At 44.9% G+C, this 14,704-nt stretch overlaps 1 protein-coding gene across 1 annotated transcript in view; it reads left to right on the forward strand.

The window, feature by feature from the left end:
• The window catches only part of JADE2 (jade family PHD finger 2), a 139,019-nt gene that overhangs the window by 67,243 nt on the left and 57,072 nt on the right, over positions 1-14,704 (forward strand). Inside the window, exon 5 of the mRNA XM_026659491.2 lies at positions 13,601-13,767. Within this exon, the coding sequence (XP_026515276.1) occupies positions 13,601-13,767 (167 nt within the window). The remainder of the gene's footprint in view (positions 1-13,600; positions 13,768-14,704) is intronic.

Here is a 14,704-nt window from a genome sequence, read left to right on the forward strand (position 1 = left end):
TTTGAACAAGTGTTCTAGATTAGTGAAGGACCTGATTTAGATCAAACTTCTGCACGTGATTTTCAGAGGGCCATTCTGAATACAGATGAGCCACGCAAGCTGCATATAAACTGTGTGAACGGGCACTCTGTTTAAACTGGGTTTATTAAAGTCAGCTCTCCCAGTGCAGACAAGGCCTGAGTGAAATGAGTTTTGATCCCTCAGCACATTATACTCAAGAAACATTATCTCGAAAATCCATGACTTAATTCAACATATTTGACAGCCTCCATTTAGGAGAAGCCTAGGACTAAGTCCACATGTAGTCATAACTGCCTGTTGCTGCTAGCAAGTCTGATCAGTGATCAGGGTGTTGTGATTGCTGTGACACAGTGGGCACCTGGATTGTTACTTGACCTCAAGACACAGGCGTTTCAGCATCCAGTTCTGTCAGCTGCATCAGTGTCATTGTAAGTAGCTGTTGGTGCAGGACATATACAAAGGGTAAGGATGGTTGCACTGGGAAACAATGCAGCATTTCCTTCCCAAAATGCAGCATAACAGGGGAAAGTGTTTGATTCACCACCTTGTGCTCTCATTTACATGAGTGCAAAGCACTGATTTAGCAGCATTTTTTAATCATTCTGCACAGGTGTAAACTACTGCAGAAGGTCCTGGACAGTGGAGCATCTGGCCTCTAGTGCATTGCTGTCTCAGAGAATCTAAAACTTACCTTCAGTAAATGTGAACCAAGCATTCAGCCATCTGTAACTGTAGCTGTTCTTGTTTGGTACCAGACTGGAGGGGTAGATTTCCACTAAAGTCTCACAGAAATGCTATTATTACAACTGATTGGAAAATGTGCAGCATCCTTTTGTGCATCGTCTCATATCAAGCAATACAGATCATAATTCAAGTGGCAGCACTGAGTGTGTCCCCATGCCGATAATCCAGAGTAAGGGCTTTTTGTTTCCCAAGGCTGAGAAGCACAGGTGCAGTGTTGGACTTCAGAAGATCTAGGCTCAGGGGTGGGTTCTAATCACACACCAGTGCAAATCTGTTGTAACGCCATGGACGTCAGAAGAGTTAGACTGGCATAAAACCAGCGTACGTGAAATTATATTCAGGCCCCCAGTTTTTACCCTGTCTCTGTACATATCATAGAGCAGGAACTAACTACACTGCTAAAGTCGCTGTTGAGTCCAGGGTGAGCTCAGCTACCAGTTACTGGATCCGTTTAATCTCACTGTAAGACCTTGGTAGTAGAGTTTGTCTTCATGAGACTAATAGGAACAGCTTCACACCAATTACCTGGGCACTGCCAAATTCTACACACTTCAGGAGACTTCATTGGGAATGAAGTAGGCTTTCCTTTTGCATAGCTATGCCAGTCTCAGAGTCGATTTACTGCATTGACAGCCAGGTTTTTAAAAAGCTCAACATCTAACAGCTCTTATTGTCCTCAATGGGAGCTGATGGGTCCTGAACACTTTTGAGAACCCTGGCCTTACTGTGCAGAATGTCAGTTTTAGAATCATAGAAGGGTAGGACTGGAAGGGACCTGAATTGATCATCTAGTTCAGTCCCCTGCACTCAGTATTATCACTCAGTATACTCAGGACTAAGTATTATCTCTAGACCATCCCCACAGGTGTTTGTTCTTAAAAATCTCCAATGATGGAGATTCCACAACCTCCCTAGGCAATTTATTCCAGTACTTAACAACCCTGATAATTAGGAAGTTTTTCCTAATGTCCAACCTAAACTGCCCTTGTTGCAATTTAATCCCATTGCTTCTTGTCCTATCCTCAGAGGTTAACAAGAACAATTTTTCACCCTCCTCCTTGAGTACCTTTTGTATACTTGAAAACTGTTATGTCCCCTCAGTCTTCTCTTCTCCAAACTAAACAAACGCAGTTTTTCAATCTTTCCGCATAGGTCATGTTTTCTAGACTTTTAATGATTTTTGTTGCTCTTCTCTGGACTTTTGCCAGTTTGTCCACATCTTTCCTGAAGTGTGGCACCCAGAACCGGACACTCCCGATGAGGCCGTATCAGCGCGGAGTAGAGCGGAAGGATTACTTCTTGTGTCTTACTTGCAATACTCCTGCTACTACATCCCAGAATGATATTTGCTTTTTTTGCAACGGTGCTACACTCTTGACTGGTATTTAGCTTGTGATCCACTATAACTTCTAGATCCCTTTCCACTATACTTCTGCCTAGGCAATCATTTCCCATTTTGTATGTGTGCAGTTGATTGTTCCTTCCTAAGTGGAGTACTTTGCATTTATAGAGCAAGGCTTTGGGCATTAGCAATTCTTATTCCTGACTTTGCCACTTGTGTGACCTTGGTTCAGTTATTTGACTTCTCAGGGCCTCAATTTGCCCATCTATAAAATGGGTAGGATATTGCTTACCTATTTCAAAAGGGTGTTGTGAAGCTTAATTATTAAACATTTGTAAAGCCTTTTGGGATCTATATAAGTGCTATCTATAGTAGGTGCAAAGAATCACTTTTATTAGGGTGCTGGAGTCCTGCCAAATAAAGGGAAATTCCAAAATCACATGAAGTTTAGTGGTTCTGTTTACAAGAGACACTTTGTATTAATATATATTCCTTACAATACTCTTAGTAGTGGTGAGTAAATTGCAGTTGAACAGGAACCATGGAAACAATATCATACTGTAATAAACAAATACAGTAATGCTTTAGTTATTTTCCCCAATATGAATTTGAGTTAGACATCATAAGACACTTTCCATAATATCAGTGGCTCGTTTTAAAGATATTTATTGAGGATCAATAACAATGCATCATGCACTGTATCGGTTACATCTTTCCATATTAATAAATATGTTTTTAATAATCAGTTAGCATGTAAGGAGCAAGCAAACAGTGGCTGTTCCATAAAATCCAGTTCATTTTGAAATTAAGAAAATTAACTGTAATGTTTATGTTGAAATGTTGGAGAAACCTTAATTTAGGGCTCTACCATTGATAGTGGCATTAGCAACTATAGACTTCAATCCGCACCTTTGGTATTCTGGGGATCTCAAAGCCATGAATTAAATACAGTCTTGCATTTTCAGGTTCTCAGTATATAGAACTGTGTATAACACAGCAATTACCAGTGTTAGCCAGATGATTGGAAGACTGGGTGAAGGCTTAGGCCTGATCTACACTAGGGTGAGGGGGGAATCGATCTAAGTTACGCAACTTCAGCTACATGAATAGCATAGCTGAAGTCGACGTACTTAGATCTACTTACCGCAGTGTCTTCACTGTGGTAAGTCGACAGCTGACGCTCTCCCATCGACTCCGCCTGCGCCTCTCGCCCTGGTGGAGTACCAGAGTCGACAGGAGAGCGCTCGGTGGTCGATTTATCGCATCTAAACTAGACGCAATAAATCAACTCCCGCTGGATTGATCACTGCCCGTCGATCCAGCGGGTAATGTAGACAAGCCTTTACTTCTTTCCAGTTTCTCAACATTGGGTTCAGCAATGTTGTATTTTAAATGCCTTTCTGCAGAGGGATAATGATATACGGGACCTATGCATATCAGTGCTCCATTAACAGGGCAGTATCATATTTACTGATAATGCATAAAGGATCCCCCAGCCACCATCAGTCTGCACTTGCATCTCTATCAGACTTAGTAAGTTCTAATGACTGTCAATACAGTAAATTGCCTAGGTATGCTGTCCCTTTGATATTCACGCAGAACATTAATCTTTGCACTTTTATGCCGGGCTAAAAATAAACTCTTCGTTCTGCTGAGGTTCAAAGATCAACATTTTGTGCGTCACCAACTGGACATGTTTCAAAGTATCACCTGTTGCAGCTGGCTGTTCAGTAAGCAAGTTACATAACTAGGATTAATAAAGGCTTACAGCCTGATTGTGCTGTATAGTTCCTTGTATCTGTTCAATCATCTCTTTGCACCAGTGAAACAGAAATATTCATTGCGGTTGGATATTTTTTCCAAAAGAGCATTAGGCTTTCCTTTAAGAGCCACTGTGCTGAGCTTTCCTGGTGACTTACTATAGACTTGCTGCTTTGCATTGTAACCAGAAAGCTAGGTTAATGGATATGTTAATGTCAGTTCTGGCTGGTCCCGAGCAAGATGCATTGGTGACTCCTATGTTCCTGGTGACTCCTATGTTCCAGATGACTGGGTGCTCCTTAACTCAAAGCACTGACACTTGCTAGTGATTTTCATAAGTCTAAGTTTTATTGCTTATGCTTGCATTGTATGAATACTCATACAGAATTTACTAGAGACCCAAAGCCCTATCCTAGATTGCACTGGGCTCAGTGTAAAACCTGGGAGGGAATCTCTGAGGGCTAGTCTTTGTTTAGTTTCCAAAATCCTGGCCAGAAATCTGGAGGTGCTATCCCCAGGTTATTACAGTGGCATCTTTCACTGGCTGACTGACAGTGGTTGTATTTCCTCGTGCATTGCTCCTTGAAGTCACCCTTTGGTTCTTTCTTGGAACTTAGCTTGCATTTTGCTCCTGTAGCACATAATAATACTTTGCAATTGTATAGCACTCCTCATCCATAGCTCTCAAAGCGCTTTACATAGGGGCTTACAGGTCTGTATTCTCAGTTCACAGATGGGGAAACCAAGGCACAGAGAGATTAGGTGGCTTGCACAAGGTGATGCAGTAAGTCAGTGGACAAGACAAAGAACCCAGGTGTCCTGATTTTCATGCTGTTGCTCTGTTCGCTGAGCCACATATTCTCATCTTTTGCTCCTGCAGCTGAAGTGTGGTGTTCTGATGACAGTGGCCAGTGTGGCTAATGAGCAGGCAGTGGTTAGGACACTAGCCTGGGACTTGAGAGACCTAGGTTCAGTTCCCTGCTCTGCCACAGACTTTCTGTGTGACTTGGGCAAGTCACTTTGTCTCTCTGTGACTCATCTGTATAATGGGGATAATAGCACTGCCGCACAGGGGTGCAGTGAGGGTAAATACATTAAAGGCTGTGAGGCGCTCACGTACTATGGTAACAGAGGACATATTATCTAAGATAGATGGAAGCCAGTTATGGGTTTCAGTAGTGTTGTACTGAGTGTAGTCAGTACAGAATTTATATCTAAGACTTCTCAGCTACAGCCCATCTTTAATGTAAAGCAGTTTGTCATTTCCTGTTTCACTGCCCCCTTTTTCCACTCACACCCTCTCAGAGAGAACCCCTGTCTGCCCATGTTAACTCCTCACTGTCAATGAACTGGCATACAGAGTGGAGATGGCCATGCTGGTCCCTTGTTCCATCAACCCCATCCCTGCAGCTGTGCCCCCCTTTATGAGCAGTGCCGGGAACATGTCTAAGACGTGTGCATCTCCTGTGATAAATTCTTTGACAGCCCCATTTTAAAATCAGTTGTAAGCACAGATAGCATGTTTGATTGTCCTCTCATTTACACCAATGTAACTCTCTGACTTCTTTGAAGCTGTTCCCAGTTCACAGCGGTGTAAGTGAGGGGAGAATCAGGCCCTCAGGTTTGGCATGATCCAAAATATCCCCGCCACAGACGTTTTTTTGAAGGCTGTAATACAATCAAGTTTGTTGCTTTGTGTTTGTTTGTTTCCTTGCAGCATGTTTGTATATTGACATTTGTGTCATGATGTGATATTTCAAGGAGGAAATGTGATCTGTGCAAATATTGCTGCAAGCTTCAGCTCCTGAGTTTGCAGAGAGCTGTCAGAGCTGGCACCGTGCTTTGCTTTTCAGTTCTAGCTCTTCCTGTGATTGAATGTCATGATGTGTGACACTGTTGTCATGCTCATGGCAAGTGTGACACGTGATGCTATAAAGTTGCTGAAGAATGCGGGAGAATTGACAGCGAGTGCCTGCTCATTTCCCATCCAGGAAGTTAATGGCAGATGAGGCAGCTTCGCTTCGCTTCTCTTCATCCTGGTTCTTATTACACAGTGTCCAGAACCAATCCATAAGTGTGATATGTGATTCCTTTCATTCCAAAGCATCCCAAAGTGCCCCACTCATTATATACATACAGGAGGGCAGCCACCTTCTGCGGTATCATCTACAAGGATTCCTGTGCCATCAGGGTAGTAGACAGCTTGCTCACAGCACATTATACAGCAGTGTAATCGCATTTGGTCAGGACATCCCTGCTCTTACAAATGATGTTCTGGGAGCTTGAACGTCTACACAGAGCAGACAGGACCTCGGTTTGTCTTATCCAGGAGCAAAATCTGATATTTTTTGCACTGCTGTAAATTAGAAGTAACTCTCTCTGATGCTAGTGGCGTTACAATCACAGTCAGAATCTGGCCCCCAGTAAAGACTATAATACTCAACGGGCCTGATACTCGTCTCATTTACGCTGATGTAATTCAAGAGTTAACTTCACTGAAGTAAAAAGAATTCTACTGTATTTAGGGGAGAGCTGGGCACAGTTTATCTAGCTGGGAAGGATGAAGAAGTGAAATGACCCTTTTACAACGTGATTCTATAGCTTCAAAGAGTCTCAGGCTCAGATTTTGATCTTAGTGACTCCAGGAACACCTGGAGTAGCTGAGGTATATTGAGATGCAGGGCAGGATGCATTGCTGGTGGAAATCAGCCTATGCTGATTTAAATCAATGCAAGATGTAGCCCATCTTCTGACCGTTAATGTTTCCAGTCAGATGCTCAAGAACTCAGTCCAAGACCCATCAAAGTCTGTAGGAGCCTTTCCATTAACTTTTCTGTGAATTAGACTGGGCCCTGAATCGCAATGCCTCCCCAAGACAATCTCCATTTGTGTGGGAGGGTGGGCCAGGAGGAATTCCAGTGAGTTTCTGCGTGGTAGCCCATCATATTATGAAACAGTTCATCCTGAGGTTTCTCAGGAGTATGTAGTTGTAATGTTGTACATTCCTATGTAGGGCTTGTGTCAGTTCAGTGGGACTGCTTGTGGAGTAGGGTACTACTCAGTGTGTCTAGAGAGTGGAAGCACTGAACCCGTAGCCTTCCTCCACTGGCAGAGAGTGGAGCCACCTTGACATCTCTGAGGCCTGGTAGATAATAGACTTGAGAAGAGGCTTTCTCATGTGATGGGCAATTCTGGGACACTTTGTTTGGGAAGTGGGAGCTCAGTGTCTGGTGGCTGAGCTGATGTTTCCAACTCATCTCACCTAAGACAAAGCATTAACCTCACATTCATTCAGAGGGTGAAAAAAGAGCTCCACCCTTTAATTCTCGACAAGGGAGGAACAGCTTCAAAATGTAGAACGAGGACTTGCAGGCAGATCCTGATCTGCTGTATTGCAGGGCGAAAGGGGTCACTCAGTGTAAAAGAGATTGGTATCTGGCTGTCGGTATTTCCTAATTGGGGATTTTAATGTATCATCCCATATCATCCAGTTTGAACTCACCCACAATTACAGTTGATCAAATATTGCTGCATGGCAAAGCTCCAGCAAAGACTTGTCAGTTCAGTGCCTTCTGCGAGATAGTATTGGATCCCTGGGGTGCACTTACACGACTTGCCAGGGCAGTTGTTGAACTGCACACACTCCTTACTGAGCACTGTGTGGGAGGGGTGAGCATTTGATCACAAATGATCATTGTACAAAACTAAGGGATGGCCTGGTTTTTGCAGAGGACCCCCTATACAAAATAAGATAGGCATGGCCCCATCACCTCCTTTGATTACCCCCCTCCACACACACACACACACTTCCTGGCTTGTTGGCAGGGGCGGCTCTATGTATTTTGCCACCCCAAGCACGGCAGTGAGGCAGCCTTCGGCGGCATGCCTGCGGGAGGTCTGCTGGTAATGCGGATTCGGCGGCATGCCTGCGGGAGGTCCGCCAGTCCCGTGCCTTCGGCGTACCCGCCGCCGAATTACCGCCGAGGCCGCGGGACCGGCGGACCTCCTGCAGGTACGCCGCCGAAGGCAGCCTGACTGCCGCCCTCACAGCAACCGGCAGGCCGCCCTTCCTGGCTTGCTGCCCCAGGCACACGCTTGGTGCGCTGGTGCCTGGAGCCGCCCCTGCCTGTTGGTGGTACTGTGGCTGGTGGGGTAGGGTGTGTGTGATTGGGAATGTGCAGAGAGCCCTATCAGGCTTAAAGCCCCTTGTCTGCCTGTCCATCTGTGTAAGCTGCTAACCTACCTAGGCACAAAAACAACAAGGAGTCCGGTGGCACCTTAAAGACTAACAGATTGTTGTTTTTGTGGATACAGACTAACACAGCTACCCCCTGATACTTGACTACCTAGGCACAGAGTCTCTCCTTTCTGGCTGGGGTAGGTCAGCATCGGCTCATTATTATGGAAACAGTACCTCACTGAGAGAGAGGCAGGATTCCTGAGCTCCTTGAAAAAGCAGCATTATCCTTAACAACCACATTCTTCTGCTTCTAGCTTCACAGTCTAAGAATAACAAGAGTTTCATTGGCTTCTCGTCCCCATCTGATAGCCCTCAAAGTAAATGACTGTAATAGCTGTCATAGCTTGGCTTACCACATCTCAGCGGAGGCTGGAGTAGCCTACTTTTCACTTGTGCTTTTTCACATTAGATTTCCCAGCTCTGTACAGAGCAGTATATATAAAAATCCAGGCTGGCTATTTCTTTCCTGAAGTGGCACTTCGTCCACGTGATTATTCTCAGTGATCCCTTCAGTGAGCTCTGAGGGGGAAAACACCCTCTGATATCACAGGGACCAATGTGAGGAGATTGATGCAGACAGATTTAGCTGGAGGTAGGGTTATTTGTTTGACTTCGGAATCAAAACATGTGGGAGGTTGCTGCCAACAGATGTGTAGTAATGCTCGCAAGACAGAAAGAAATAAAAGCACCACATGAAGGGAAAAAATGGCTTAATCCTTCATGGTGTGAGAGGAAAGTATTTAATTCCTCGAAAGATAGATTGTTCCCACAGAGACCTAGGCCCAAAGCTTTCGTATTGGTCATTCCTGACGGCTCTCTTGAAATCTGGGATTCTGCTGAATGCAGGGTAAAAGAGGCAAGAATGAAGTGTGTGAAGAACAGATGAATTCTTATGGATAACAATCATCTGTTTTTAAAAAGAATAAGATACGCCATTAAAAATTGCATGTGATGTCATGTTTATTACTCCTGAAGTCAGTAATATTATGAAGCCAATTTAGCAGAAGGGGAAACGTGGGCAGAAAGTGCCTGAGGCCACAGAGACAGCAGGAGAGGGAGGCTTGGCACTCAGGAGTTCCTGGCTCCTGGGATTGTGTTCAGACCACTGAGCTGCTTTATAAAACAAAATCAGCAGCTCCGTGTTTACATCTAGTGAGACTGGTGTGGAAGCTCCTGAGGTGCAGGAGAACAGCCTGTTGTATGGGCGGCTCCTAAGGCTGTAGGACAGGGTGGCAGAGGGAGGTAAGCCAGCAAACTCTCTCAGGCTGTGTGGGGAAAACGCATTCAATGATTGAGTGTCCCAAAGAACTGACAGCTGCTCTCTCTTGTATCATTGTCATATTGCCTAGGGCTGACTAAAGGATTACCTTAAGGGAGCAGTAAAAATAAATGAAAGACTGATGGGGCCACCCCCCTTTTAGCGTTAAGGAAAAGCCTTGTTGTAGAGAGCCTAACACAGCTCAATGCACTGTGTGGTTTTTCTTCTGCCAGAAGCAGCGTCAGACTTGGTAGCGTGCCTAGTAGGTTCCAGTGTAACGTAGACCTGCCCGAGCTGGGCTGGAGGAGTAAGGAGAGCGCTAACCCGAGTCCCATGCACATTTGTGCTAATTCAAATCATTTCATGATCAAACTTGCAAATAAAAATGTTGCAAGTTCGGGGCTCTGCACAAGTCTGCGATAAGTTCTGCTCAGACTAAAGTGAGGGAGAGTGATTTCTGGGAGAAAAGGAATGTCTGGAATGGTTGTTAAGTCCTTCCTGGACATAGCTGTGTGCAGGGATATGTCGGGCAAGTAATGGCATCACAGGGTGGACAGCTTTCTTGTGCAGAACTAGGTGATTGGGGGCATCATTAAAAAGAGAGAGGGAAGGTAGACTAAATTTAGAGTAGTGTGGACTAGAGGTTAAAGCAGGCATTGGGAATCAGGACTCCTGGATTCTATTCACAGGTCTTCCACTGTCTCATTGTGTGGACAAGTTTGGACCGATCAGTCTGTTCCATGATCTGTAAACTGGGGATATTGTGAGGCTCTGTTCATCCATGGTTGTAAAACACTTGGGGCTCCTTAGATGGAAGGCTCTACAGAGCTGCAAACCGTTGTTGTTCGGTAAGATGCTTGTTTAACAGTTTTCTACATCCTAAGGCCAGGATTTAGGGAGTATAATGGTACAATAAGGCATTCACAGAGCTGGACTCCGGAAAGTGTAGCGGGCACAAGAAGGCAGGACCCCAGTCCTCAGTTGGCAGGCTTTCTTGGAAAGAAAAGTGCTGTTGAGAAAAGGAAAGTTCCCAGATGACCGCAGCATTTTCAATGGTTGCTGTGAATGCTTAACCAGCAGCATTCTAAGCACCCAGGTGAGTCCACTGCACAGCTGGCTTGCATGCTGTGGCTGGAATCCGGTTTCAGTCTCAGAAAGCCTGACAGCTACAAAGCCAAGTACGCCGAGTGAATTTACTTAATGATCTTACTGAACTGGGCCTAAACCTCTCTGCCTAGTTTCTAGATAAAACTTGGGATCTTTGTGCACTTTCAGTGGTTATAGCAATGTAGAGGGAGTTTGGAAAACTCCTCGCTAAATTCCAAACTCCTTGTGAGTGTCCCCCAAGCTCAAATTCACTCCCTCGGGTTGAGTAGCCCAGCAAACACAAACAACAGACACATGGTTTCACCTGTGCTTTGACTATAAGCTTAGTTTATCTTCATTCTTTCAGTGTGCAGTCCTGGACCTGAACAAATAAACCCCTGACTGTAGGGCTCTGCTTCGAGGTACTTCAATCTTTATACAAGTTTTAAAACGCATTTACAAATATTCATGCTGTCTCAGCCAAGAGTGTGCATTGGACTCTATTGCTAATCCGTGGGATTCATGTTCAGATACCTTATGCAGTAACGTTTTTCACTTCCGCTGTCGATCACCATCCGCTGGAGAAGACCAGTGGGGCTGATCTTGCATTAAGCTGGTGCCTAGGGGGGACAACCAAGACTGGATCCCCATTGTATTATGTGCTCCATATACACATTGTAAGAGAGAGCTCCTACCCCAAACATTTTAAAGTATAAATAGACATGGCAAAGGGTGAGAGAAGGGAAGGATTATTATTCCTACTTTACAAATGGGAAGCAGAGAGAATAAGGGGTTGTCTACACAAACAATGAGTTTATGGCAAGCTGGGGAGTAACTCTATCCCGCACTTGCCTGCCGCGCACTAACTGTCTCTGTGGACCCTGCTGGCGCACACCAACAGTTTCAAAGAGGATTAGATCAAAGTGCATTAACACATTGTTAATGAGCGTCAGTAGGGTCTGTGTGGACAGTTAGCTCATGGCAGGCTAGTGCAGGGTAGATTCACACCCCACCTTGCCGCAAACTAAATTTTTGTCTAGACAAGCCCTAAGTGACTTGCCCAAGGAGTCTGTGGCAGAGCTGGGATCTGCACCTTGCTTCAAGAGTTCCAACTCAGTGCCTTAACCACCAGACCAGACCATCCTTCTGCTCATAGATCAATTTCAGATGCCTTCACCCCCATGAAGCAAGTAAGCATTGTTATCCCTATTTACTGATTGGGAAACAAAAGACAGAGAGGGTAAGAGACATGCCCAAGCTCGTGCAGCAAGTTAGCAGCAGAACCAGAAATACAGCCCAGACCTCCTGAATCCTAGTGCCTTGCTCTAACCACTAGGCAAAGCACCACGCTTGTGGCGAGTGCTTTACTGTACATTTTGAAAAGCATAGCCTCTCCAGTACCTAAAAACCAAATACTTAGCAAAGTCGAATGTGGATATTTTTCTGTTTTCACATTATTTTTCTTTTGAAAGAGATCAACAGAACCCTCCCCCCCAACTAAGCTCAAATGGTTTGTTTTGGTGCAGTGTCTTGTTTACCCTGGCACATCCTTCTCTTTCTCATCTGAAGGCAGTCACCCCACCCGGATTGCAAGCAGCGCAAAGTATTTTTTTACAGCAGCAGCGCATCTGACTCTTTAAACACCTTCCTTGACCCACCGCTTTAAGCAGCTGAGTTGTTATCCTGGAGGTTCTTTATTCCTGTTTATTTTAAGGAAATGAAAATTAGTGATGTGTAATTGCTCACTGGTGGTTTCTTTACCTCTGTTTGGGCTGTCTTGTCTACCATCTGCTTCTCAGTTAGAAGCAATGCCAAGGTATATGGAGGGGAAGTCAATCTATGCCCTTTTCGTGCTGTTACAGCTCCTGGGACATGCTTAAAAAGATGCAGGGCACACATCCTTCTGCATTAATCACTGCTTATGCGAATATATCAATTAAAAACAACACCTGCTATGGCAACGATCCTTATGGGTTGATAGATAACCAAGAAGGTTTAGTATCCTGTCGAAATAGCCAGCATCTCTCAGGGTCTCCCACGATACCACACGTACCTTTTAGGGGAGTGCAACTGCGGCTCCTGATGCAATGATAAACCACTGCCTACATCACTGAATATAAGTCCATTAAAGGGTAGAAAAAGAGATTGCACTTCCCATGGTGCCCACACACTACAAGCTTTTGCTGCAAAGGTGCATTCTATCCCGAGAGTGTCTGCAATGTGGGTCACTTGAACGTTGAGATTTGCTGCGAGGTCAGGGGTGAAACACACGGGGTTTCGCCTTTGTGCTGAACATTCACTGTCCTTCTCATTTGTGAAGCCGTTGCTACATGAATAGGGACCCTGGTGTTTACAAAGACTACATCTAGTGTCAGCACATGAGCATTTTTCCTCCTGTAAATTAGGCCTAGTCTGCACAGATTGTGGTTACAGTATAACTGTGTCAGTTAGACGGGTGACTTTTTACCTTTTTATCAAAATAGTTCTACCAGTGGAACCCCTAGTGTGGTTGCAGTTATAACAATATAAAAGTGCTTACGCCAGTGGCGCTTACTCCCCTTCTCATGCAGGAATAACCTATACCAGTATATGGACTTTTATACCGGTATAACTGTGGCCATGCTAGGTAGGGTTCACCCTAACTTGATGGGTACCGTTAAAGCGGTACAACGTTTGTGTGTAGGCTGGATCTTCATCTTTTTCAATGTATTTTGTTAGTGTCCAAAAAATCATGGAGATTTCATAAACGACTTGTGATTTGGGAGCCTCAATTTTGAGGGCCCAACTTGAGACACCAGATTTTCACAGGGTGGTTGCTCAGCACTGTCTGAGCATCATGCCTTCTGCATGGCTCAAGTCAGGCCTCCAAATCTGAAGCACCCAAAATCACTAGTCACTTTTGAAAATTTAGGCATGTGTGTAAGAGCCCTGATCCTGCCAACACTTATGCACATGCTTAACGTTAAGCATGTGAGTAGCCCCGTTGACTTTGATGGGACTGCTCGTGATGGGACTGCTTAAAGTTAAGCACATACATAAGTGTTGGCAGGATCAGGGCGTTAGGGATAAATAGTTTGTAGTCAGGTTTCTAATGATAAATTCTTTACCTACTGCAGCTCCTTCTTACGCTCTCCTTTTCTTCTCCTAGGATTACGCCCCTGCTAGAGGAGTCTCCACAGGTTTCCCCAAGCAGTCTGTCTGTCTCTGAGATTTCGGAGGTCCACAGGACGTGCTCACAGGGAGTGATCCGCTACGACCTGGATGAGATTGATGCTTGCTGGCTGGAGCTTGTGAACATGGAGTTCAGGGAGATGGGTAGGTGTTGCTGTTACTTCTCTGCTTGCCGGGGAGCACACAGAGTTGGTATTATGCCTTATTAATTATGAAAACAAAAAAGGTTGAGGCCTTCAGTGCTGCTTTCATCCAGTAGAGTAGGGGTTCTCAAATTGGGGGTCATGGTTTATTAGCCTCAAAGGGTCACAAGATGGTTACGTGGGGGTTGTGAGCTGTCAGCCCCCGGGATTGCCAATACAAAAAGTTTGAGAACCGCTACAGTAGAGCAAGGAGGTTGATTTACAGAACAGATAACAGAATCCAGATTCCTGACTCCCTACTGCTGCACTTTAACTCCATTCCCACCTCTAGCTTCATCTCCATTACTGCTCCCCAAAGCACTGTACTGCAGGAAGTGCCCCATGGCCAGGAGAGGAAAAGGAAAGGTACCACACCGACATCTACTCCTCTTCCCTTGATTCTCTCCAAAATCACAAAGGCCCTGCTCAACTGTCTTTTTGCCAAACTGACAAATGGAGTCAGAGGAAAGAAACGGCATTATTTCGGTCAAAATATGTACAGCTGAGGAATACCGGTCATGGGGTGCCTCTCATTTTCCAGTTGTCTGTGCATGTGACAGCGTGGTATTGCTAGCATAACTGTAGCTTTATATCACTGCACATTTTAATCCATTTCAGTTAAACAGAAGTAAGTGGGATTGGGAGTTAGCCCATTAGTGTTTATGATGTTCAGCTGGGCAAACTTGTTAGCACTGAAACTGGGTGGTACAGTCGTCAGGACTGGCGGAGTCACTCTGGAGGAACTTTCCAACTCTGGCTGGGTAAGGGTTACTGTGTTGTGATTACAACCACTAAGCTAAGAATAGCAGACTACTAGTAATTTAAGTATAAACATTCAGCTTTTCACAACAGTGGTTGGAATTTACTGACATAAAGTGCTACTCCCAGAGACAGTGGTC

Source organism: Terrapene carolina, unplaced genomic scaffold (genome assembly GCF_002925995.2).
Source record: "Terrapene carolina triunguis isolate 2854851 unplaced genomic scaffold, T_m_triunguis-2.0 Scaffold629, whole genome shotgun sequence".
In the NCBI taxonomy this organism is placed as follows: Eukaryota; Metazoa; Chordata; order Testudines; family Emydidae; genus Terrapene; species Terrapene triunguis.